This window comes from Perissodus microlepis, chromosome 23, assembly GCF_051167445.1.
Source record: "Perissodus microlepis isolate ML-2025 ecotype Zambia chromosome 23, ASM5116744v1, whole genome shotgun sequence".
In the NCBI taxonomy this organism is placed as follows: domain Eukaryota; kingdom Metazoa; phylum Chordata; class Actinopteri; order Cichliformes; family Cichlidae; genus Perissodus; species Perissodus microlepis.
Window position 1 is genome coordinate 3,685,008 of NC_140482.1, and position 27,945 is coordinate 3,712,952.

At 42.5% G+C, this 27,945-nt stretch overlaps 1 protein-coding gene across 2 annotated transcripts in view; it reads right to left on the reverse strand.

The window, feature by feature from the left end:
- plcd4a (phospholipase C, delta 4a) overlaps positions 1-20,800 on the reverse strand; it is a 43,822-nt gene extending 23,022 nt beyond the window's left edge. For both annotated transcript variants that reach the window (XM_084922244.1, XM_084922243.1), the window contains exons 1-9: positions 20,776-20,800; positions 20,117-20,275; positions 19,448-19,676; positions 15,321-15,450; positions 14,537-14,768; positions 14,183-14,384; positions 6,000-6,144; positions 1,778-1,930; positions 1,467-1,634 (exon numbers count right to left, since the gene is read on the reverse strand). In XM_084922244.1, the coding sequence (XP_084778370.1) occupies positions 1,467-1,634; positions 1,778-1,930; positions 6,000-6,144; positions 14,183-14,384; positions 14,537-14,768; positions 15,321-15,450; positions 19,448-19,676; positions 20,117-20,275; positions 20,776-20,800 (1,443 nt within the window). The remainder of the gene's footprint in view (positions 1-1,466; positions 1,635-1,777; positions 1,931-5,999; positions 6,145-14,182; positions 14,385-14,536; positions 14,769-15,320; positions 15,451-19,447; positions 19,677-20,116; positions 20,276-20,775) is intronic.
- Positions 20,801-27,945: the final 7,145 nt, after the last annotated feature.

The following is a 27,945-nucleotide window of genomic DNA, read 5'->3' on the forward strand; positions in this document are numbered from 1 at the left end:
TGAGTTATTTACAAGTTTCTCTTTGTTCACAGCCATTGACATGTCGAAGAGGTTAACACGTGAGGAGCGGATCGAAATCGTGTTGATATCTGGTGAACGCAGTAACCGGGTCATTGCAGCAGATTTCAATGCAAGACACCCTACGAGACCACCCATCTCCCATGATACAGTCAGCAAACTGCTTGCTAAGTTTCGTGAAACTGGTTCAGTGTTGGATTTGCCAAAATGTGGACGCAAGAAAACTGTCAGTAATGAAGAAACATCAGTGGCTGTCCTAGCTTCATTCAGCAAGAGCCCACAGCATAGCACTCGCCGCATGTCACTGGAGAGTGGCATTAGTCGAACATCCCTTCGGCGGATATTAGCTACTCACAAATGGCACCCTTACAAACTCCAGCTACTGCAGCATCTCAACGAGGATGACCCAGATCAGCACAGAATTTGCAGAATGGGCAAATCAAAAATTGGAACAGGACCCTCAGTTCACGCAGAAGATTTTGTTCAGTGATGAGGCAAACTTTTATGTGAATGGTGAAGTTAACAAACAAAACCACCGCTATTGGTCTGACACTAACCCACATTGGATGGATCCCTCCAAGACTGCTGGAACAACAAAAGTGATGGTTTGGTGTGGTATATGGGGTACAACGATAGTGGGTCCATTCTTCATCAATGGAAACCTCAAGGCCACTGGATATTTGAAATTGCTACATGATGATGTGTTTCCCTCTTTCTGCACTGAAGCTGGCACGTTCCCTGAGTTTTTCCAGCAGGATGGTGCACCACCACATTATGGGTGCCAGGTCCGAGCATTCCTAGATGAACAGTTTCCTGGAAAGTGGATTGGTCGTCGTGAGCCAGTTGAATGGCCCCCAAGGTCCCCCGATCTGACCCCCTTAGACTTTTATCTTTGGGGTCATCTGAAGGCAATTGTCTATGGTGTGAAGATACGAGATGTGCAGCACCTGAAACTACGGATACTGGATGCCTGTGCTGGCATTTCTCCTGCGGTGTTGCCATCAGTGTGTGAAGAGTGGGAGAAGAGGGTTGCATTGACAATCCAACACAGTGGGCAGCACATTGAACACATTTTATAAGTGGTCAGAAACTTGTAAATAACTCATGAAAGAATAAAGTTACGTTGAAACCAAGCACACCATTGTTTTTCTTGTGACATTACCAATAAGTTTGATGTGTCACATGGCCCTCTTCCTATTGAAAAAACAAAAGTTGTATCCAAGATGGCCGACTTCTACATGGCCACCATGGTCACCACCCATCTTGAGGAGTTTGCCCCCTCACATATACTAATGTGCCACAAACAGGACTTTAATATCACCAACCATTCCCATGTTATTACGGTGTATCCATATAAATGTCCCACCCTGTATATCAGACTGGATCATCAGCACATGCACAGTGGGTTGTCTGAGAGTTGTGAGACTGTGTCAAACATCTAGACCCACCTTGAGTCTGCAATGGATACTCTCATGGTGTGGGTGATCTTCATCAATTTCAGCTGCCTCATCTTCATCGCTGACCTCCCCATTCAGAGAATCTTCCACCATCCCACTTAAACTCTGCTCTAAACCACCATCTTTCTTCGCCTTCACAAGAATCTTCCCCTTAAGATCCTAACATAGGGGTCAAAAAGTCATCTTTAACATATACCATAGGTGTTCGGGGTTTCTTTGAATTTAGCATTCTAGTAGTTGATAATTTGCATTTCTATCAAATGATATGGCATTAGAGTTGGACAATAGATTACAGCCCTCACCTCAGGAGAGGGCAGTCTGATGGGGGCCTTGCCATCCAGTATAGTTTTCAACAACCTGTCACCGAGAATGTGGTTTAGATGATGTGCCATAACTCTCTGTTGTTCAACACTGCAATGGTTCTCAATGGACAGGATGACTGGATATTGTGATACCTGAATGGGGGAGAGGAGGAGGAAGAGAGATCGAGGGAGTGAGTACCGTTTGTAATTGAAGACTGGAAACAGTTACAGTGAAATGGTAAAAATGGTAAATGGCCTGTATTTGTATAGCGCTTTACGAGTCCCTAAGGACCCCAAAGCGCTTTACACATCCAGTCATCCACACATTCACACACTGGTGATGGCAGCTACATTGTAGCCACAGCTGCCCTGGGGCGCACTGACAGAGGCGAGGCTGCCGGACACTGGCGCCACCGGGCCCTCTGACCACCACCAGTAGGCAACGGGTGAAGTGTCTTGCCCAAGGACACAACGACCGAGACTGTCCAAGCCGGGGCTCGAACCGGCAACCTTCCAATTACAAGACGAACACCCAACTCTTGAGCCACGATCGCCCCTACAGTGGTGTGAAAAAGTGTTTGCACCCTTCCTGATTTCCTATATTTGTATGTTTGGCAAACTTAAATATTTCAGATCAAACCAATTAAAATATTATAACACAAGTTAACACAAAATGTAGTTTCAAAATGAAGTCATTATTATAAAGACAGGCCCTGTGTAAAAGTGACTGGACCCTAAACCTACTAACTGGTTGGCCAGCTTAGCATCTTAGCAGCAACAACTGCAATCAAGCATTTGTGATAACTGCAAGTGTTTTACAGCACTGTGGAGGAATTTTTGCCCACTCATCTTTGCAGAATTGTTGTATTTCATTCACATTGGAGAGTTTTCAAGCATGAACTGTCTTTTTAAGGTCAAGCCAGAACATGTCAGTTGGATTCAGGTCAGGACTTTGACTAGGCTACTCCAATATCTTCATTTGTTTTTCTTAAGCCATTCAGGTAGATTTGCTTGTCCATTTTGAATCCAGAGCCAAACCCAAGTGCACATTAGCTTCAGGTCACAAACAGATGGATGGACATTCTCCTTCAGGATGTTTTGCTACACAGCAGAATTCATGGTTCCATTTACCACAGCAGGTTTTCCAGGTCCTGAGGCAGGGAAACAGCCCCAGACCAACACACTACCACCACCATATTTTACTGTTGGTATGATGTTCCTTTTCTGACAATGTGTTTACAGCTGTGTTACTTTTATGCCAGATGTAATGGGACACATGCCTTCCAATAAGTTCAACTTTTCTTCTCGTTATTCCTCAGAATATTTTCCCAAAAGTCTTGGGCATCATCAAGATGTTTTCTGGGAAACCTGAGACTAGCCTTTAAGTTCCTTTTGCTCAGCAGAGGTTTTTGTCTTGGAACTCTGTGTCAAGGTCTGGCTGTGTGGCAGCCAGGATGAAGACCCAAATGCAGGACTCTGGAGACAAAACCTGAACTTAAGCAGCTTTATTGCCGATAACTACAAACTAAAAATACAAAACACTAAACTCTTGGCATAGTAGCTAGACACTAGAAAGCAAAACATGGAGCACACAGCACAGGGGTAACATGACCGGAGGACTACCTGAAGACTGGTGATGTGATGAGGAGCAAATACAAACTAAGGACTTAAATACACTGGATAACGAGAGGATGGGCAACAGGTGGTAACACAGGTCATAACAGACAGAGGAGACAAAGGATGAAATATAAGGAGAGTAACATGGGAACAGGTAAGGGAGACGAAACAGAGACATGGCTAAGAAACAAAGAGAGAGGGAGCGAGAGACACAACAGGCCAGGGAGACTAAGGAGTGCGCTAAAGACAGAACACAGAGACAAAGACTGTGGGAAATGAGAACAAGACTGACATACACAGGAAACAAAGGGAAAGGAAAACACTCAGGGAACTAGACCAGAACCACAAGGGATAAACACAATCAGAAAATCTCAAACACATAAGAAAACTGAACTAGGAAATATAAGCCTATACCCTAGGAATACGACAATAATGAATAACCAAGATTCAAAAGTCTTCAAATGCAAAACACTGGGTCAAAACCCAGGACCATGACACTCTGCCATGCACGCCATTTTTGCTCAGTCTCTTTCTTATGGTGGAGTCATGAACACTGACCTTAACTGAGGCAGCTGAGGCCTTGTTTGGATGTTGTTCTGGGGTCTTTGTGACCTCTTGGATGAGTCCTCGCTGTGCTGTTGGGGTAATTTTGGTCTGCCACTCCTGGAAAGGTCCTATGTTTTCACCATTTGTGGATAATGGCTCTCACTGTGGTTCACTGTACTCCCACAGCTTTAAAAATGTCCTTATAAGGCCATAATAAAGCCATATAATGGTTTTCCAGACTGAGAGATCTCCATAAATGTGTTTCATATTAATTCCTGAATTTCCTTGGATCACAGCATGATGTCTGGCTTTTAAAGGTTCTATTGGTCTACTCCACTTTGTCAGGCAGGTCCTGTATAATGATTTCTTGAATAAGAACAGGTGTTGGCAGTAATCAGGTCTGCGTAGAGAAACTGAACTCAGCTCTCCAAAGATGTCAGTTTATGTTAAAACGAGGGAGGGTCAGTCATTTTCACACAGGGCCACGCAGATTTGTTTTCTTTCCTCTTAATAATAAATACCCTCGTTTAGAAACTACAGTTTGCGTGTACCTCTGTTATCTTTATCTAAAATTTAAATTTACTTAATTATCTAATAATAAAATAATAATAATAATGGATTGCATTTATATAGCGCTTTTCAGGACCCCTCAAAGCGCTTTACAATACCACTATTCATTCACTCTCACATTCATACACTGGTGAAGGCTAAAACATTTAAATATGACAAGCATGTAAAAAAATTGGAAATCAGGAATTGGAAAGACACTTTTTCACACCACTGTATGATAACAGAAAACTTAAATGTCTGCACATCATCTCGGGTTGTGCCTGACTGGCTGTAAGACCAGCAGATGGATGGGCAATATTGAGTTTCCAACAAATATGAAATTTGGAATTAGATTCCTTTCATGTAAATTCAACAACCCATGCGTATAGAATTCAGCAGCCTTGCATACAAAGAAGCCATCATGCATGGGACAGTGTCTGCTTTGCACACGCTGCTATACTCTTAGGCTCTCACAGATAGCTCTCTGCACCTTCTGCTTGATGAATAAACTTACTTTTGACTGTCTGGAGGCAGAGCCCAAAGGAAGACGGGGTCTAATACGATTGGCCACTTTGATAGACATTTCAGGTTACATTAAACTGAATTATACTGTGGCAGCAACAGAAACCCTCTTTTAAACTGTATTTGTTTACAATTTGAAAAATGAGATTTGCCAAATGAACTATTAACAATTATTGTTTGCTGCGCAGTAGTGGAAATACTGACAACTGTCACTGGGTTACTTTACTGCTGAAGAAATATTTTAAACCAGAGGCTTCTAAGGCAAGTTCTGAAGCCACTGCACTGCTGTCCCATTAATCTGTCATACAGTATAACATACAGTGGCTTGCAAAAGTATTCGGCCCCCTTGAACTTTCCCACATTTTGTCACATTACAGCCACAAACAAGAATCAATGTTATTGGAATTCCACGTGAAAGACCAACACAAAGTGGTGCACACGTGAGAAGTGGAACGAAAATCATACATGATTCCAAACATGTTTTACAAATAAATAACTGTAAAGTGGGGTGTGCGTATGTCCTGTGCGCCAGTGATTGTGGAGTGTCAATCACTGGCTCCCACAGACAGCCCACTGCAGCCTCTTAATGAGTTCAGAGTCACCATGGGTTACATTCTCCACGTAGCTTACTGTGCAGCTCTCTCTTTCAGCACGGAGGGATGTCTCTCTAATATCCAAAGGACAGGGAGGTAATGAATATTAGTAAGGAGTAAAGCCATGTGAGTGGTCTGGAAACAAACAAAGGTTGGTTTATGACTGTGATGACGGGGATGTATATGTGCAGGCAGGGCCTCACATGTGCCATTACAGGTCATCTGCTTTAAAGGTGTGAGTAGATGTTTCTTCGGCCAGGACACATGGGGGTGTGATATCCTCAGGGAGCAGAGGTTTTAGGCAAAGCATTCTGCTTAAGCTGTAGGACAGCCATCAACCAAAACACTGCTATTCCCTTATAAAAGTGTAAAATAACCCACTCAGGTGATCCTACCTTGAAGGCATAGTTTCCAACTGCACTAACCACATCCTTGAAAAGTATCTTGGAGGTGAAAGTGTGTCCATGATATACAATGGGCTCTCCATTGGCACCATCCCAGCAGTCTACTTCAACACATCGGCAGCCACGATTCAGAGCCCTGAAGAACAAGGACAAATACAATCTTTCCTTTATTATTGATTCTGTTCTGGTTCACAGAAAGGTAAAAAAATACAATGGCCATGAATATATCCTTCATCTTCTTCTTCTTCCTTCGATTGCTCCTACAGTGGATCATCTGCCTCCGTGTCACTTTATTTTTAGTATCCTCCACTGTCACACCAACCCTTTATATGTCCTTCACTACATCCCTGAACTTCCTCTGAGGTCTTCCTGTGTTCCCCCTTCCAAGCAGATCCATAATCATAATCCTTTGTCTAATATATCCACCATCTCTCCTCTGCACAAACCATTTCAACCTTGCTTCTCTAACTTTGTCTCCAAACTCCTCTACATGAACTATCCCTCTAATATACTCATTTTTTTAAATGAAAATGTTATCACTGTCAACTCTGCCACCTCCGGCTTACCATCCTGTCTTTTTGTCAGTGCCACTTTTTCCAAACCATACATCATAGTCAGTCTCACTATGATCTTGTACACCTTCCCTTTCACTCTTGCTGCTATCCCTGTGTCACACATCATCCCTAACACTTCTCTCCACCCAGACAACCCTGCCTACACTCACTCGACCCTGTCTGCCTTTTATTCACACATTCTGGATTCTGTATTGCTTCTACTGACTTTCTGACAGGATCCTGTGTGAAAAAATCATTGCACCCCCCTGTTATAACATAAATTAATGGTGGTGTATCGTATCTTTGGAAAGCCGAGTTCAATTTCTCTAGCCACGCCGAGACCTGATTACTGCCACCACCTGTTCTCAATCAAGAATTCACTTAAATATGATCTGTCTGACAAAGTAGAGTAGGCCAAAAGATCCTCAAAATCTAGTACAGCGATGAAGATGTTAGAAAGACCCAAGAGAAACATCCAAAGACCCGAATGCCTCGCTTGGTTGAGGTCAGTGTTCGTGACTCCACCATGAGAAAGAGATCCTTCATGGCAGAGTTCAAAAACCACTGCTGAGCAAAAGGAACACAAAGACTCATCTCAGTTATGCCTGAAAATATCTTGATGATCCCCAAGTCCTTTGGGAATATACTCTGAGCTGACGAGACAAAAGTTTAACTTTTTGGAAGGTGCGTGTCCCATATCGACATCCAGTGTAAAAGTAACACAGCATTTCAGAAAATGAACATCATACCAACAGTAAAATATGGTGGTGGTAGTGTGTTGGTCTGGGGCTCTTTTGCTGCCTGCCAGGACCTGGAAAACCTGCTGTGGTAAATGGAACCATGAATTCTCCCTTCTAGCAAAACATCCTGAAGGAGAATGTTCAGCCATCTGTTTGCGACCTCAAGCTGAAGGACACTTGGGTTCGGCAGCAGGACAGTGATTCAAAGCACAGTTGATCTTGCAATGGCTTAAGAAAAACACACTGAACACTTTAGAGGGGCCTAGTGAAAGTGCTGCCCTGAATCTGATTGAGATGCTGGCAACAGGTTCTAATCCCAACGCATTATATACTGACGATTGTGACAAATCGTCGCTATTTTAGGCGTTGGGAGTGCAAAGTCGTCTGCATTTTATGCATTGGGAATGACAGCGGGCTGTTGGGAATGAGAGCGGGTTGGAATGAATCTATACATGTGCTTTACGTGTGAAATGGAAATAATAAACCTAACAAAGTATTATGTACCTAAAATCTGTTGGAATTATTTGCAATCACCGTATTGACTATATGGGTTTCTTGGTCTGCAGTGAACATGCTTCCTCTGCCCCAGCATCTGGTCAGCTAGCAATTCTGTAAAGGAACAATTTCAGTATTGTTACATCTGTGGTATTGTTGTGTTCCTCATCAGCATACGGCAGTGCTACAAGTCTCAGTGCAAAGTGACTGTACTAACGACTCTCATTTTGAAATGTCCTTATGATGCTTGCTGCAGTGTAGCGGCTCGAGTTAGGCTGAACCCGTTGGCCAGCTTCCCTCAGGGTCATTCCACGGTTGATTACATGGTCCACTATTGTAGCTCTGATGTCATCAGCAATTCTATTTCTTACTCTTCTTACCCTTCCTCTTCCCCCTCCTCATCCTCGTCCTTGTCCTCTTCCTCTAACTTGACCTCCTTGTCCTTGTCGTCCTCTTCGTCCTACTTCTTCACCTCCACGTCCTCTTCCTCAGCCTCCTCTAATTCTCACTCTTCTCACTCTTCCTGCTCCCTCCATTGTACTCCACACGGACAGCTTACCTGTAGCTTATTTATAGTGCGTAGGCTGATTGCAAAGTGAACTAATTATCTAAAACAGTTTTCACATGAGACAGTGTGCCAGACAGTTGGCAAAATACTGTAAATAACAGCCATAAATGTGTATAGTTTTGCTAGGAGTGTGTTGATCATTTGGAACTTGAGTGTAAAGCAGTGAGTTGTGTTTACAGTTCCACAAAAAGAGTGCTGTGCAGTGGATTGTACCTACAGGTTTGCAAAGTGTGTGTTACAAAATGGCAAACTGAGTGCAAAGCAGTGTTTGTGCTTTTAGCTTTGCAAACTCAGTGAGTGGTTTTGCTATAAGCATTAATAGTTTTAGAAATTGTGCTGTAAGAATCACAGTTAGGGTTTAAGCATTCAGAAAAAACTGTATTGCTTCAGTCTTAAATATGATCAACCTATCTCTAATAATCGGCTATGTACCACAGGCCTTCAAGCTGGCTGTAGTTAAACCTTTATTTAAAAAGCATCTCTAGACCCAGCAGTCTTAGCTAATTATAGGCCAATCTCCAACCTTCCTTTATATCAAACATCCTTGAAAGAGTAGTTGTCAAACAGCTAACAGATCATCTGCAGAGGAATGGTTTATTTGAAGAGTTTCAGCCAGCCTGAGGTTAATTATGGATTACATGCTTCCCTTAGGCAGCATCATTAGAAGACATAGCATACATTTACACTGCTATGCAGATGACACCCAGCTCTATCTGTCCATGAAGCCAGATAACACACACCAATGAGTTAAACTGCAGGAATGTCTTAAAGACATAAAGACCTGGATGGCCGCTAACTTTCTGCTTCTTAATTCAGATAAAACTGAGGTTATTGTACTCGGCCCTGAAAATCTTAGAAATATGGTATCTAAGCAGATTCTTACTCTGGATGGCATTACCTTGGCCTCCAGTAACGCTGTGAGGAACCTTGGAGTCATGTTTGACCAGGACATGTCCTTCAACGCACATATTAAACAAATATGTAAGACTGCTTTCTTCCATTTGTGCAACATCTCTAAAGTTAGAAATATCCTGTCTCAGAGTGATGCTGAAAAACTAGTTCATGCATTTATTACTTCCAGGCTGGACGACTGTAATTCATTATTATCAGGATGTCCTAAAAACTCGCTGAAAAGCCTTCAGCTAATCCAAAATGCTGCAGCAAGAGTCCTGACAGGGACTAGAAAGAGAGAGCAGATTTCTCCTGTTTTGGCTTCCTGTTAAATCCAGAATTCAAAATCCTGCTCCTCACATACAAGGTCTTAAATAATCAGGCCCCATCTTATCTTAATGACCTTGTAGTACCATATCACCCTATTGGAGTATGGCGTTATTTTTGTGCCACTATTCTGAGTGCACGTAAAAAGAATTTGCAAGTGCAAGTGTTGCATTTTGAGGAGAAAATTTTTTTGAGTGAAGAAAAGCTAAACCTGAGCGAACAAAATTTATTTCAGTGTTTGCTATTATCCATATACACACATAATAGCAGCCCCACTCGCTCAGATCTCTGCAGACCTGCTCGCAGTGTGTCGCTCGCACTCTCAACATCTCTGCCCCCGCGCGTTCAACTCTTTCTGCACACCGTACAGAAAACCAACAAAACCAACCAATCACAGACTTGGATGCCAAAAAACCTGATTGGCTGTTTTGGTCTCCAATCAGCTCGCAAGCTACTGTAGCCAAACCCAGGCAAATATCCCAGAATGCATTTTGTCCAAAACTCAAACAAGGCAGTTGCGGAGGAACGCAGAGTGGCGGAGTTTGAAATATTACTCTTTCTGGGTCAGAAAATAAACTTTTAAGATATTTTCACGTCATATCCCCTGATGTAAAATGTTCTGTTCTTATTTAAACAGCTGACTTTGAATTAAATCTAACATTAAAAAAAATATTTAAATTAAGGAGGAAACATTTTCATAATATCTTATCTTAATGACCTTGTAGTACCATATCACCCTATTAGAGCACTTCGCTCTCACACTGCAGGCCTACTTGTTGTTCCTAGAGTATTTAAAAGTAGAATGGGAGGCAGAGCCTTCAGTTTTCAGGCCCCTCTTCTGTGGAACCAGCTTCCAGTTTGGATTCAGGAGACAGAAACTATCTCTACTTTCAAGATTAGGCTTCAAACTTTCCTTTTTGCTAAAGCATATAGTTAGGGCTGGACCAGGTGACCCTGGATCCTCCCTTAGTTATGCTGCAATAGGTGTAGGCTGCCGGGGGATTCCCATGATGCATTGAGTTTTTCCTTTCCAGTCACCTTTCTCACTCACTATGTGTTAACAGACCTCTCTGCATTGAATCATACTTGTTATTAACCTCTGTCTCTCTTCCACAGCATGTCTTTATCCTGTCTTCCTTCTCTCTCCCCAACCAATCACAGCAGATGGCCCCGCCCCTCCCTGAGCCTGGTTCTGCCGGAGGTTTCTTCCTGTTAAAAGGGAGTTTTTCCTTCCCACTGTCGCCAAAGTGCTTGCTCATAGGGGCCATATGTTTGTTGGGTTTTTCTCTGTATCTATTATTGTACGATCTACTGTGCAATATAAAGCGCCTTAAGGCGACTGTTGTTGTGATTTGGCGCAGTATAAATAAAATTGAATTGAATTGAATATTGATTTCCAAAATAAGACTATTAGCAAATCCTTCATGGTATCCCTTGTATTATTCTAATATTTTCATTGATACATTTAATGGATGAGAAATAATCACTTAAAAATAATATGATGTCAAGGCCCTCTCTTTATTTTATTAAACTCAGTGGAGTATAGTGATAAGAATGTTTTCCAGTTAGAAAAGCTAGTCTAGTTAGACGAGCGAGTGCCCACAGTTACCGGCAGCTATGCCAAATTTCCAAGGCAAAGCCTATATTCCACATAAAGACTTTGAAAAGCTTATCCACACCTTCATTAGTTCTAGATTGGACTATTGCAACTCGCTATATTTCGGCCTCCAATTCTCTCTCCTCCAACACTTGCAATTAGTTCAAAATGCCGCAGCACACCTCTTAACTGGCTCTAGAAGGCATGATCACATCACCCCTGTTCTAGCCAATCTACACTGGCTCCCCATCAAATACCGTATCGTTTTTAAAATCCTTTTGTATACTTTTAGAATTTTAAATAACCTGGCACCAAGTTACCTCACTGACCTCATCGACTTGTATAGCCCCATAAGAGCATTTAGATCCTCTAACCAACTGCTCTCAGTGCAACCAAGGCTCCGCCGAAAGACTAGAGTATCGATCCTCCAATCGATATTCGCACATCAGAACCTATACAATCGTTTAAATCGCGCTTAAAAACTCACTTGTTTAATCTAGCCTTTTAAGCAAATTAGTTCGGACTTCCACCTGGTCTGCATTTGTGCTACATAACTGTAACTGTTTTTGTTGTCTTTTGTTGTAACCCGCATCCCGGCACTTGTGTGAAGCACTTTTATGGACACTGGTCCTTTTTAAATGTGCTATAGAAATAAACATTGATTGATTGATTGATTGAGAAAAAAATTCTGAAATCAATTAAATCATTGTCTACTTACTTTTAAAATTTAGAATTTTACATTTAAATTTAAAAAGTAGACGTTGTGGGAAGCATTAAGCCACTTTGCTCTGTTTTAAGTGCCGTAAATAGAATTGAATTGAATTGCCCTTTATTTCCATTGTACATGTAAAATGAAATTATGGGTGCTCCACACCAACTGTGGATAAATAAAATATAAATAGTAAGACAGCAGGTATAAATAACAAACAGGAGAAATATATACAATCAAGACGAATCTATTAAAAACAATAGAAAAGGAACACATTGGAGAACAGGCTGCAAAGTAGAGCAAAGGACTTGGTCTGAGTAGAGTCTGTGTGTGATTGGCCTTAGTGATGAGAGTTACTCAGACCATGGCTCATATTGATGAGGTGGGTGGGCAGGGGTGGGCGAGGAAAGTGTTTGCTGACAGTGTTTGACCCCTGTGTACCAAACATCATAGCAGTAGGAGAGAACGCTTTCCATTGAGGAGTTGTAGAAGGCCAGTTGCATCTTCCAGTACAGGTTATTCTCCCTGAGGACACAGAGGAAGTGAATCTGCTGCTGGGCCTTCTTTACCGGGGTGATGGTGTTTGTGGAGCCATTCTCCATTTGTAAGGTGGGGAGTGGACCTGCCTGTGCCTCCCAAAGTTCATGATAAGTTGTTTCAGGCCCTCCCTGGACGACCGGCTTGTGGTGTGCTTGTGTGTGTGTGTCTCTCCCTTTTTTCCTTCTCCCCGCCCTCTGGGTCTGCTTCCGGGAGAGTGAGAGTGTGGCGACCCCTGACCCGGAAGTGTCTCCGCTCAGCAGCCAACACACCTGTACCTAATCTTCAACCCAGCTGTCACTAATCAGCCCCCATTTTGGGCTGAGGTAACGGTGTGTCCGGATGGCAGTCGACACTGGATTGTACTCGTAAGTAAAGTGTGCTCGTTATTGGTGATGTAGCTTTAGCTGGCTAACCTGCTCATCTGTTGTTGTCGCTTGTCTTTTAGGAGGAAAAGTACGGGGAGGAGGGTTGGAGAGAAGAAGCTTGCTAGGATTACCACTGGGGAGACTCACCTGCACCACCACTGGGAATTTGGAGAAAAGCACTGTTGGACTATTGCACTAAGACCGTTTTTTTGGGACTGTAAATAAACACTGTCTGCTTTGCATCCAGAGCTTCAAGAGTGAGTCTGTATTTCCCATTACCCGTGATAGGATGTTCAGTTTTCGGTTATTTTCTGAGCACCAAGGGGACAAGTTCTCCAACAGAAACCTGGACTCTCCGTAGCAAGTGTCCAGTTACCAAGACCCTCTGAAGGTCTACTAGAAGATGTGGCCTGGCTCCAAAATGAACAGCTACAAGAAGAAGTGCCCTCCATGGAGAAGGAGACAAGAAGCCAAGATCAAGCCATAATGGAGGGAAGTTAGCCAACTATCTGTAGAAAGGTGCGATGATAAAAGAGGTACCTAAAAAGTGCTGTTCATAACTGAAGCCTTGGAAACTCCCAACCAAAGACTCACAGCCTTGGCCAGCTGCTTAAAGAGGTATGCCAGAGAGAAAAAAAAACAAGCTGTACTCCACTGAACCACCCAAGCTGTACTCTTAGTGGCAGAGCACACTTAAAGACAGCACACTTAAAGGAAAGAGGAACAATTTTTTTGACTGACCAACGCGTTTCGGCTTGTGGCCTTCATCAGGGTCATAGTAACACATAGTAGAAGTGCGCTTCAGAAAACAGAAAAAATTCAAATGAACCAATCACATCTTCATAGATAAATCAGCTGACATATAACAGGTTGGTATTGGTTAATTGGTTAAGTCACGCCCAAGTAAATACTGGCCTAGATCATTAATGATGAAGAGGCGGGGGAGGAGACATAATCCCCACCTGTCTTAAAATAATACATGCATGAAATACATAAGAAGAATATTACAAATATACAAAAATGATTACAAAGGAAAGCATTTAATTATTAATGATCTAGTCCAGTATTTACCTGTGCGTGACTTAAGCAAACCAAAATGATCAAAACTGATGATAATCCAACTCTGGACTACGAATACGAACTGATAAATCTCAACCTGATGAATTAGCTGTGTGCAAACAATGTTTTGGCTTACTGCGCAATTTTACAAACCCCTACTCTTTCAAGGTACGACTCTCTAGAAGTATCTCTGGACAAGCTAGCATATTGCAGACACGCTTGGTTAGGAGTGGTTCACTAGCTACCCCAGGTCTTCATGTGAACATATTTTAGAAGAATGTTGGGGTGAATTTGATGAAAGCATGGTAATTTTAAGCCAGTACTACTACCTGATGTATCCCTCCACACTGCTTTGTCCTCTGAGCTGGTCCTCCATCAGGTAGGTGTTGTGGGACGATGAGATGAAATAATGACAGAGTGGCTGAGTCATGTCCTGAAAGATCCCCCTCCGCTGTGGGTTAAAAATGGAGCCTTCAGCTGAGCCGAGGTACATCAAAAAGCCATCAAATGTCATGGCATTCATGCGCTTGGCTGGAATGACAGTAAGATGGTGTCAATGTCTTTTAACGTAATATGCTAACTGTACCATAAAATCTCATGAGGGAATAGACTGATCCTAATGTCATAAAAATTATATTCAAACAAAACATCAAGATGCAGTGTATTCTTTACAATGTGTGCACCTTTGTCTGAGGGTTCATAGCACTCAATGAGCTGCTTAGCATGCAGTTGGATATCATCCCCCTCAAGCTGTTCCTCTCTAAGGAAGTCCTCCAGGTTGCTTTGGGATAGCTTCTGACCATCAACAGAGTATTCCTGAAATATCTTCAGTACATCCTCTCGCTGAGTCAACATCTTGTAGAAGAGCACAAACTCATCATTCTCCAGGGTACCTGATTGGGACTTATCAGCCATCTGAGACAAGAGGCAAAAAATGTGTACTGTAGCTAGGCGGACAGATGCATCAAAGTGTAAGATCTTGTTGAGAAATAAATATATATTCTTAATGCTTATTTGCTGATTAGATTGTTTTATGAGAGGCCCAGACTTCAGTGTAAAACTAGGTCGCAGGCTGACAGGAAACTGCATGCTTTTGCAAAAATAGGAGCTGCAGGCAGAACGTGAACCTAAGTAGAGTGTTTGATCGAAACTTAAAGTGTGTGTGACGTCTAGATGAAGTATATAAATAACCAAGCTTCCTGTTTTTGCCTGAGACTTGAGCTGGCGTTGCTGTGTGTGCTGAGTCTCCATATTCCGGAATATGTCAAATTAAAGATCTTTTGAGTTAGACCACTTTGAGCCGTGTCTTTCTTGTTCGTTGAAGAATACAAAGAACTGGATTTAATAATCTCCTAATCCTCGTACCAAGAACATTACAACAGAACCCAAACAACCTTAATACTGAATATTTAAATCACAGGAATGTGTATACTTTGTTAGTATACACATTTAGTACAGGTCTCTCACTGTAAAAAGGTGGTGAGCATGATGTTCATTCATGTCCACATTCATCATCTTCAGCAGGTCTTGCACTTCCTTAAAGTTCATCCTGCCATCATTGTTCTTGTCTGCCTTTTTGAACCATTCACCAATCCATCTGAGTACAACAATCAAGGAACTTTCTAATAAAACTTTTTTTTGCTACAGTAATGGTGCAATGGTCACTGTAAAGATAGACAGACAGATACCTTATTGATCTCACAAGGGAAATTGTTGCCTAACAGCATCATGACAAAGAATAAAAATAGTAAAGTCACAATAAACACCACACTTAAAAGAGTCACAGGGGCCTGGTAAGGGCTTATACTATGACAAAGTGCAGTATGTATATCTATCTATCTATCTATCTATCTATCTATCTATCTATCTATCTATCTATCTCTCTCTATATATATATATATGTGTGTGTGTGTGTGTGTGTGTGTGTGTGTGTGTGTACAGTACCTCTATTGCTTAAGCCACTGCACTGAGCTGCGGCCACAAGGTGGTTGGTGTCTGTCGTGGTGGTAACCCCCGAACCAAATGGTGGACACCAGAGGTGAAGGGAGCCACCAGGCTGAAGAAGGCTTGGCTAGCCTGTTGTACTTTGGACACAGCTGATAGATACTGACAGGCCAAGCGGAACGTGGCTCAGGCAGTGGTTGAAGCAAAAACTTGGGTGTGGGAGGAGCTTGGAGAAGCCATGGAAAAGAATTTTGGACTGCCTTGAAGAGATTCTGGCAAACTGTCAGGCGACTCAGAAAAGGAAAGTGGTGCTCTACCTGCACTGTGTATAGTGCGGGTCGAGCGCTGCTGACTTTGACTGAGAAAATTGTAGGAAGGAATACTTTGAGGACCTCCTTAATCCCACTGGCACATCTTCCGTGGAGGTGGAGTCTGGGAACGAGGGGGGCAACTCGCTTATCTCCAGGGGTGAAGTCACTAAGGTAGTTAAACAACTCCTTGGTGGCACGGCCCTTTGGGTGGATGAGTTCCTAAATGATCTGGAAGTTGTAGGGCTGTCTTGGTTGACATGTCTCTTCAGTGTTGTGTGGAGCTCAGGGGCGGTACATCTGGATCGGCAGACTGGTGTGGTGGAAAGGAAAGTCCTTGGATACAGGAGGAACAATGTGTTTTTTGTCCTGGTGGTGGAACACTGGATCAGCTCTTTATCCTCTTGAGGATACTTGAGGGTGCATAGGAGTTTGCCCAACCAGTTTAAATGTTGTTTGTGGATTTGGGGAAGGCATTCAACCATGTCCCTCGGAGTGTCCTGTGGGAGGTGCTTCAGGACTATGCGTTGCCATTCAATCCTTACACAACTGTTGCAAGAGCTTGGTCCACATAGCCGGCAATAAGTCAGACTCATTTCAGGTGGTTGATGGACTCCGCCAGGGCTGCCCTTTGTCACCGATTCTGTTTGTAATTTTTAGGCCATGGTCCTCAGCTGGAAAAGGGTCCCCACTCCGGGTCAGTATCTTGGGGTCTTGTTCACGAGTGACAGGAGCAGGAGATGGATTGGTGGTGCGGCTGCAGTGATGCAGATGCTGTACTGGTCCATCGTGGTAAAGAGAGCACTGAGTGTAAAAGCGAAGCTCTCAATTTACCTGTCGATCTATGTCCCTACCCTCACCTATGGTCATGAGCTGTGGCCAGTGACCGAAAGAACGAGAACATGGATACAAGTGGCAGAAATGAGCTTGGCTGATCTCTCCCTTAGAGATAGGATATAGGAGGAGGAGTTCAGCCATCTGTGAGGGGCTCAAAGTAGAGCTGCTGCTCCTCTACATTGAAAAGGTGGTTTGGGCATTTGAAAAGGATGCCTCCTGGGTGAGGTGTTCTGGGCATGTCCAACCAGGAGAAAGCCCCGGGGCAAACCCAGGACATGCTGGAGAGATTATATCTCTTGGAGGAGGTGGCCGGGGAGAGGGAGGTCTGGGCTTCTCTTTTTAGGCTGCTGCCCCCCTGACCTGGGCCCAGATAAGCAGAAGAAGATGAATGGATGGATGGATGGTGATAAAAATGAAAGAAAGGTAGAAATGAAGTTAGTTCAAAACAGTAAAAGTAAGGCTGATAATTTGTAAGAGAGATGTGCAAATTGCATGAAGGTATAAATACAAAAATAAGTTTGGGATCTTATGTGTGACGATGTAGTAGTACAGGTAAAGCAAAGCCGGGAGCATTGAAGGTGGATTCAAGTACTTCCATGGTGTAAATATGAAGAGAAATGGAGTAGTACTCTTCAGTATATGAATAATACTATGGCGATGACAAGACTGTCAGAAAGAATCATAAGTTTGAAACAGGCCACCTGTTCCAGCTTGCCAAAAGGCACCGGAAGGACTCCTTGTGGGACACCACATGCCAGAGAGGCTGAGGAAGATACAGAGTCACCAAAGTGGACTGAGAAAGTTCTCTCCTGAACCACTCAAAAGCTGTACCTTTGATGCCCACATGGTATTCTAAATGGGACATGAGATGGTCTACTGCAGGAGTCCCCAACTCCAGGCCTCGAGGGCCGGTGTCCTGCAGGTTTTAGATCTCACCCTGGGTCTACACACCTGAATCAAATGATTAGTTCATTCCCAGGCCTCTGGAGAACTGCAAGACATGTTGAGGAGGTAATGTAGCCATTTGAATCAGCTGTGTTGGATCAAGGACACATCTAAAAACTGCAGGACACTGGCCCTCGAGGCCCGGAGTTGGGGACCCCTGGTCTACTGTATCAAAAGCAGCAGTCAGAGCAGGTCAAGAAGAAACTACTGCTGACCAATAAGGACATTAAAGGCTCACCTCAGTTTTGCCAGAAAACATCTTGATGATCCACAAGACTTTTGGGAATATATTCTCTGGACTGATGGGACAAAAGCAGAACTTTTTGGAAGGTGTTTGTCCCCATTATATCTGGGGTAAAAGTAACACAGTTGTAACACACCTTTTAAGAAAATGAACATCATATTAACAGTAAAAAAATGGTGATGGTGGTCTGGGGCTGTTTTGCTGCCTCAGGACGTGGAAAACTTTCTGTGGTAAATGAAACCATGAATTCTGCTGTCAAATAAAACATCCTAAAGGAGAATGTCCGGTCATCTGTTTATGACCTCACGCTGAAGTGCACTTGGGTTCTACAGCAATGATCCAGCAAGTCCACCTCTGAATGGCTTCAGAACAACAAAATGAAGACTTTGGAGTGGCCTAGTCAAAGTCCTGACCTGAATCTGATTGAGATGCTGTGGCATGAACTTCGAAAGGCGGTTTGTGCTCGAAAACCCTCCAAAGTGGCTGAATTACAACAATTCTACAAAGATGAGTGTGCCAAAATTCCTGCATCACGCTGTAAAAGACTCATTGCCAGTTACTGCAAACACTTGATTGCAGTTGTTGCTGCTAAGGGTGGCCCAACCAGTTATTAGGTTTAGGGGCACTTCACACCGGGCCATGCAGGTTTGGAGTTTTTCCCCTTTAGGGTTTCCCCCGTAATAATAAACACCTTCATTTAGAAACTGCATTTTGTTTACTTGTGTTATCTTTGTCTAACATTTAAATTGGGGGCAGATGATCTGCTGTTGCAATTGCCACAGGTACACATAGAAATGAAGGCTACAGTACAACAAGCCTGACTGCTCATCACTTCCATGTTACCTGCTAAAGATCCAGCACTGGCTGCTGGCTGAGGTCAGCATACATGTAAGATCACACTGGGTTTTTCGCCAGTTTTGTGTCCGCCTGCTATCTGTTCAGATGTTTGCAAAGAGCTGACATTTTGATAGCAGTATACTGCAGTTTCTTTCCTTGACATACTTTATTACTGTGTTTTCATGCAATAAAAATAAACCCCAAATCTCCACTCCCCAAACGTTGTAGACCCGGCACTATAGTTCTCCTCCCTGCACACAAAAGAGTAGCACATGTCTGCAGGAAGAAGAAGATATGTTTGTTTTTTTCTCTTTCTATCTGACATGCAAATGTGATTATAAGATTACTGAGTTTAGTACAGTAACTCATTACATTACTGTATTACTGAAAAATGTAATGTGATGTAATGGACACCCAACACAAATTCTTTATATATAGTTAGGTTGACCGCATATGCATGTAAACTGAGTGAAGGATACTGATCGAGTTTCTCCCTCTCACCCATGTTTTCCACATTCTCAATCAGTTTCCTCATGCCCCATATCCAGGACTGTGCTTCCTCAGCTGACTCGGCCACCAGGTCCAAATTGCCCCTGCGACCGCGAAAGACCAATGTGAAGCATCTGTCAGGTGGGAACTCATCTGCAATACTGAGGAGGACCTCACTCTGGTGCCCCTCTCGAACTGCTTCCACATCATTCACAGAAACTAGGAACAAAGAAAATGGAATTTAGGAGGTTTTAGACATAAAAGTGAAGCAAAAAACAAAACAAAACAATATTGCTCACATGAAATTTTGCAAATATCATATTATTTAAAACAAAAAAAACTAGAGAAAACAAAGACAAGACAAAAAACAATCAAAAACTAAAACAGCAAAATGAACAATTGATGAAAATCAAATCCTGCTTGGTGAAAATGATGAAAATTTGGCATGGTGGATGCATGGATGACATGTTCACAACAGACAGGGAAGCAGTGAGAAAATGGTTTCAAACCTGTGTATTACCCAGATTGTGCCAGATTGTCAGCCTGCTTAATGCCAAGAACTTGTGACCCGCACACACATATACTTGTAAGTAAAACGCCCACTGTTGGATCGGGTCTATTAGGTCATTTTGGTTCTTTAATTATAACTGTTCTCTTACATGTGGAGCGGACATTGCCAGTCTTCTTAGACTGGTACCAGATGGTCATGAAGTCATCCTCCAGCTTGAAATATCGCTGCTTCTTCCAGTTACGAGACTTAATTTTCCTCATCATCGCCCCCACCAGCATGGCCTGGAGGTTATCATCCCCCTGACTACCTGTGTAAAAGAGACAGTCATCACAAATAAAAAAAAATAAAGCATGGTTCGAAGAAATTTAAATGCAAACATGCCATGTTTAATTTTAATTTCAAGTTTCTGACAGGCTAATGTGAAGTTCCATTACACATCCAAAGCGTTATGACACCGTCTAGACATCTACTACTGAATAGATATGCTAAACAAAAAAGATTAATATGCATCTTAAATGTGAATTTAAAAAAAGAACATTTCATTTAAGTCAGGTTTAACAAAATACGATTTAGTTTGTTTCATCTGTGAATCAAATATTAAGCAGATATTCTACTCACATTTGTATCATTTGTGTTCTTTGATTATCTTTCTAAAATTAGAGTGACAAGAATGAACTGTTTAAAATGAATCAGATGTTCCAGTGTACACACACAGGAAAAAGGTCAAGGGGGAAAAGGAACATATACTTATTAATCAAACAAAGTTACCCCACCCAGCAGGCATAAACAAGACATGAGCTGACTTACGGAGGCCATTTCCTGTGGAAGCCATTTGTTGTGTGGTCACTCTGCCATCTAAAGGGCATAACATAGCAGTCAGTGCAAGAAAAGGAGAACAGCTCTGACTGTAAAATATGCTTTGTTTCCAGTCACTCTTAGACGTCCTTTCTAGACGTCACATGTGCCGAGATGACATCTGGCATCAACTTTATTGACATCCAATCACCTGATGTCCAGCCACACCCTGTTACACTCTTTCTCTCTGATTTTTCACCTACCAGGTCACAGATTACTTCATTTAAATCATCTTATTACTCTGGTTACATTTCTCATGGACATAATGTGCAGACTCTCAGCGTTCATCCACATTCGAATTGGATCAGCGGTTTGGGCCTCTTTTTAAAGGGACGAAAATTAACTGGACAGTTGACTCAAAGGCCATTTTATGGGCAGGAGTGGGCAGCTCCTTTGTTATGTCAATTGTCAATTAAGCAGATAAAAGTCCTGGAGTTGATTTGAGGTGTGGTGCTTGCATTTGTAAAATGTTGCTGTAAACTAACAACATGCAGTCAAAGGAGCTCCCCATGCAGGCAACACAAGCCATCCTCGAGCTGCGAAAACAGAAAAACATCTAAGAATTTGCTACAATATTACGAGTGGTAACCAGCAGTTTATTAAAGCAAAGAAGTGGAATATTCTTGAATGGTCAAGTCACTCGCTGATCTTAACCCAATGAACAGAAAGGCCCTCAAACAAACAGCTCTCACTAGCTCAGTCACATATAGATTCAAATGATTTTTTTCAGCGTAATCATATATTTATATACTTGACATGACATGAATACACCGTTTCTCTTTATGATTGTATGATCTCTCAATACTTCCTTTTAACGCAACCCCATATGAATATCATGATTCCAATATGATTATGTTTTAACTCAGTTACATAGGAATACTTGTTCTCTTCATGGGTCTGTGGTTCAAACACAATATACTCTATATGGTTCCTTATATTAAATCATACATGGTAAAGTCAGACATTCCCTAAATGTTTGCTTGGTCATTCTGACCATACACTAAAAGCTTGTCCGCCTCAGACAAGATGTGGGCGTTGTGCCATTGTTACGTTCTCAGTTAACACAAACAGTACCAGCACAGAAGTACACACTGTCATGGTCCTGAGTCTGCCGACTCAGTGTTTTGTGTTTCTTTGTGCTTTTGTTATTCTGATTAGGTATCCCATTATTAGGTTTCTGTTCTGTGCCTGTCCTGGTCCCTCCTTCCATGTCCCCCCCGTCTGTCCATGATGTCATTATGCCTGCTTATGAGTCTGCGTCTGTGTCTCTGTCTGTCGTGTGCAGTGTTGGGACTAAGGCGTTATTAAGTAACGCGTTACAGTAACTACGTTATTATTGTGGTAACGAGCACGGTAACTAGTTATTATGCCAAAATCAGGAACGCGTTAGTCGTTACTGGGATTTAGATAGGCTCGTTATTCGTTACTTCGTGTGGTGGCATCGCGGAGCTTCCACAGATTCAATAACATTAGCAAGTGGTGGAGGCCAGCAGGTGGAGGAGGGAAAGGGGAGGCAGGAGGAGCAGAGACCCGAGGCGGCCGCCGGTCCGAGTGTCAGGTGAACTGAACTTCAGGTAAGAAGTTATGACCTGCAGTCTATCTGGTCAGATATAAACCAAGTTTAGGTGGAGTTTATTTTCGTTGTGCTGACTTTTTACCGTCAGTTACAATAACTCGTACTGTGTGCTAGCTAGCATGACGGAGTTTCTACAGCTGGGTGGGTGCTGTGGTGTTACTGATAGTGAACTTTATTTTGTTCATAAGGTTAGTTAGTAGAGTTTTCAACCGTCCCGTAAAAAGACGGAATCGTCTCGTATTCAGAGAAAATATTACGCGTTTCGTATTGAGCTGAAAAGAGACACAGTTTGTCCCGGACTTCAGCTACAATGAAAAAGACACAAAGATGGAGTTATTCTGTCTTTGCTGCACAGCTGCCTCTCCTCTCATTCTCTCCCCTCCCTCTCCTGTTTCTACTTCAATCATGAAACTGATCAATGATCAGCTGATCGGCTTTTCTCTCTTGTTTGTTTATCTCCCACTTTGCAAAGAGGAAACCAGCGGATGTCGCGGTAAACAACAGCAGCACGTTTAAGCTTGATCAGCTGTTGTTAGAATTTATTTAATATTACTTTCTAGTATCAGCTGATGTTTGCTGGAGCCACAGCTGTAAAGCTGCTGGTCATGATATCTGTTTGGATATGTGGTGAGAGGGAAACATGAAGATGAAACCAGGAGATGTCCTTACTGAACCATCAGAGCTGAACAGGTGATGGAGAAACAGGTTTACCTTTTAGGTGACATGAATGAGTTGAAGTTATGAACTGTTTCTGAGAGACAAATAACACCAGGATCCTTTTCTAAGTAGCTGACAGCTGGTAACTGTGCAGGGGCGGATCTAGCAAAGTGTTGCCAGGGGGGCAGGTAGGGCATTAACAGGGAGAGGGGGGCACAAAGAAATACTTTTCTTTCTTATTCTCATTTAAAATGTCTCACTTTTAATAAACAATTATCTGAATCTTACAACAAACGATTGATAGATTGATACATATACACCATCAGAACAGTGAACATCACTGTCACAACAGCGTTTGTTTGCATTCACACACACAGACAAAAGATCAGAACTCTGGTATCAGAAACATTTCATTGTGGTGATTCTAACTTTATTGATTACATTTTGATTAGATCTATTTAGTGTGTGAATGTGTGGATGACTGAATGTGTAAAGCGCTTTACAAATACAGGCCATTTACCATTTATTCTATCATATTCTGATTAGATTTAAGAATAATTAACTATTAGCAAAATCACACACTGTACAGATAAACTCTGGTATGTCACTCTATATAACTTTGATCATAAAAGGCTGTATGTAAAGTCCTTTTGCCCTCCCTCAGATGTATTGAGAGATAAGCCGGAGGAACCTATCTAATCTCTTTCACCTGAATAGCTGTCTCACTAGTACCTGTGAGCATTGCCACAGTGTTCAGCGTTCCACGCTTCAACAGAATTACTTAAAAAATAAATGCATAGAACAGGCCTGGACAAAAATGATGGTACCCACAACTTAATATTTTGTTGCACAACCTTTTGAGACAATCGCTGCAATCAAACGATTCCTGTAACTGTCAATGAGACTTCTGCACCTCTCAGCAGGTATTTTGGCCCACTCTTCATGAGCAAACTGCTCCAGTTGTTTCCGGTTTGAAGGGCGCCTTTTCCAGACAGCATGTTTCGGCTCCTTCCAAAGATGCTCAATAGGATTGATGTCAGGGCTCATAGAAGGCCACTTTAGAACAGTCCTGTTTTCCTCTTAGCCATTCTTGGGGGTTTCTGTCTGTTTTGGGTCATTGTCCTGTTGTAAGACCCATGACTGCGACTGAGACCAAGCTTTCTGACACTGGCCAGCACATTTCTCTCTAGAATCCCTTGATAGTCTTGAGATTTCTTTGTACCCTGCACAGATTCAAGACACTGTGCCAGATGCAGCAAAGTCTGTGAACATAGACCCGATGTGCCTTGGCAAAAAGTTCCATTTTTGTCTCATGCTTCCATAGGACTTTCTCTCAGAAGCTTTGTGGCTTGTCAACATGTAGGTTGGCATATTCCAGTCTGGCTTTTTTATTGTTTGTTTTCAGTAATGGTGTCCTCCTTGGTCATCTCCCATGTAGTCCACTTTGGCTCAAACAACGATGGATGGTGTGATCTGACACGGATGTTCCTTGAGCATGAAGTTCACCTTGAATCTCTTCAGAAGTCTTTCCGGGCTCTTTTGTTACCATTCAGATTATCCGTCTCAATTTTCCTCCTGCAGCCACGTCCAGGGAGGTCGACTTCCACTCAGAAAACAATACCAAAAAGAGTCAGTCACAGAATGAGGTGCTGGGGATTGTCAAGGAAGTTTTTGATGGGAGCAACCCAGATAGTTAAAAGCTGCTCAACCCACAATGTCAAAGGCAGTGTGAAGCAGGCAGGATTGGGGACCCAAAATGCAGACTCTCAGAGGCAGGACTAACTCAAAACACAGATTTATTTCTGATTACAAAATACAAGAAGTATAAAATCTATGAACTAAACGGATAGGCAGCACACACAGCCAGGAATAGATGGAGAACGAGACGCCCGACAGAGGGAGACGCAGACACTATACATAATAGGGGAATAGGGCAGGTCCTGCCCCAAGTGGAGGAGTTTAAGTATCTCGGGGTCTTGTTCATGAGTAACGGGAGAAGGCACCGGGAGATCGACAGATGGATTGGTGCTGCAGCTGCAGTGATGCGGACGCTGCACCGGTCTGTTGTGATGAAGAGAGAGCTGAGTGTAAAAGCGAAGCTCTCCATTTACCGGTCGATCTACGTCCCTACCCTCACCTATGATCACGAGCTGTGGGTAGTGACCGAAAGAACGAGATCAAGGATACAAGCGGCGGATCAGTAGAAGATGGATGGGAATAGGGCAGAGAGGAAACACCAGGGTAATACAATCAACTGATTGTATTACCCATCACAGAACAAGTGACTGTCAAAGTAAAACAGGAAGTATGCAAAACACACAGAGACTCAGACTAAGTGCAGGCAACAGCAGGAGCAACATAGATACAATGCTGAACAAGGGAATAAACAAGACAGTACGTGGGGCATGGAACAGCGGGGATGCATGAAAACAGAAGCCTAAAGACTAGAGAAGTGATATAAAGCGAGCGATTAAGGCACGAGAGAGCAACACACAGAGACATTACTAGGGTAAAAAGCAACATGAAGACTAGACTGACCTAACAGGGGAGGACAAACAGGACACAGAGATGAGACCAGGCATGAACAGGACCAAATGCCAGACAGCCTAAACTAGAAAAACAGAGAACTAAACTAGGAACAAGTCACACAAAACCAGTCAACAACCCAGGTACCTTAACCCACAAATGGCACTGTTTAAGCGTAAATAAACAGGCTTTCTAATGGTATAAGAAGTATTGTTATGAGAAAGAAATAATCAACCAAACACAAATTTCCTTATATTTTGCCCTGTTTAGTGGTCCTTCTAGATGAATAGAGCAATATAAAAACTGTTTCTTTTTTTTAGTAGAATGCATACTGAGTTAAATGTTGATTTTACTCTTAGCTTTAAGGGCTTAAGCATTTAAACTGGATGGAAAGTATTTGATGCTTTCATTCTGTATCTATCAATCAGCTCCACAATAATATGCCTGAAGATCAAGTTATGAGCTACACTACCAGTCAAAAGTTTGGACACACCTTCTCATTTAATAATAATAATGGATTGCATTTATATAGCGCTTTTCAGGACCCTCAAAGCGCTTTACAATTCCACTATTCATTCACTCTCACATTCACACACGGGTGGAGGCAGCTACAGTTGTAGCCACAGCTGCCCTGGGGCAGACTGACAGAGGCGAGGCTGCCATATCGCGCCATCGGCCCTTCTGGCCATCACCAGTAGGCGGTAGGTGAAGTGTCTTGCCCAAGGACACAACGACCGAGACTGTCCGAGCCGGGGCTCGAACCGGTGACCTTCCGATTACAAGACAAACTGCCAACTCTTGAGCCACGATCACTTTAATGGTTTTTCTTTATTTTTAATAGTTTACTTTGTAGATACAAACTGAAGCCATCAAATATATGAAGCAAGATATATGGAATTATATAGCAAAAAAAACTGATGAATAACTCTAAATATATTTTATATTTTACATTCCTGACAGTAGCCGCCCTCTGCTGTGTCGACAGCGCTGCAAACCCTCGGCCTTCTCTCAGTGAGCTTCATGATGTCGTCACCTGACATGGTTTCACCTCACAGGTGAGCCTGTCAGGGTTCATTGGTGGAGTTTCTTGCCTTCTTAAACAAGTCATGAACAGAATAAATTTTTGCAGTCTAACATTGTGTTTCTTCAGGAAACACATCTGATGCATAATGAGGACTTGAAAATTAAGAGGTGGTGGAGAGGCAAGGTCTTGTCTGCATCGTTTAACTCTCAAGCGAGAGGGGTCACCATTTTGGTGCACGAATCCATACCACTCCAGGTAAAGTCACCAAAGATAAATTTGGACATTACCTTGTCATTCAAGGGAACTTACTAAATGAACAAATTATCTTGGTGAACATCTATGCTCCTAATACAGACGACCCTATCCTTTTTCAAAACTTATTCCTCATGTTGTCCTCTTTTCCTGGTAAATGTGTGGTGGCAGGCGATTTTAACTGTGTACTAGATCCTGTGAAAGATAGGAGCTCGGGAACCGAAGGGTCTCACACCCGTAGTAGGGTAACTATACAGCACTTTATGAAGGAATCGAACTTAATAGATATCTGGAGGGAAGAAAATCCGGACGTTCTAAAGTTCTCATGTTATTCTGGTGCACACAAGTCATATTCAAGAATGGACTTCTTTTTGATATCTGCAGAGTTGAGACATAAAATCAAGGAATGCTCCTATGAGGCGATTCTAATCTCAGATCATGCTCCCAACTCATTGGTATATCAGGACTCAAAGCTTGTGAAAGATGCTAGGATTTGGCGTTGCAAACAAAAATGGTTGGCGGACCCTGGTTTTGTCTCGCTTTTGGATGAACAAATTAGCCTCTATTTTGAAATGAATAAAACAGAAACTTCTGCAAGCATAAGATGGGAGGCTTTTAAGGCTTTTATTAGGGGCCAAATAATTAGCATCACTAGCTCTAAAGCAAGATTGACTTTCCAAAAGGCAAAACAGATAGAGACAAAAATAAAGGAATTAGAAAATGAATACTATCAAACAAGGTCCCCTGAAATACACCAAAATGTATTGCTGCTTCGGGCCCAATGCAATGCTGAGAACACTAATGTTTTACTGTTCAGAAGAGAATGTGCCACTGTGCAGAGAGATGGAAGGGTATGCACTCAATTTGCCATTTCCTATTTACCTATATTCGGCTAATCTTAAGAAACTCAAAAGAAACAGCAACAATCCCATGGTCAGAAATATGATTGATGTGTGGCATCAAGTTAAGACTCACCTCAATGAAGTTGATTCACTCTCAGTATTCAGCCCGATATGGGGAAATGATCATTTCCCCCCAGGACGGGGTGAAGGGGGATTTAAAATATGGGCTGAAAGGGGGTTACAAA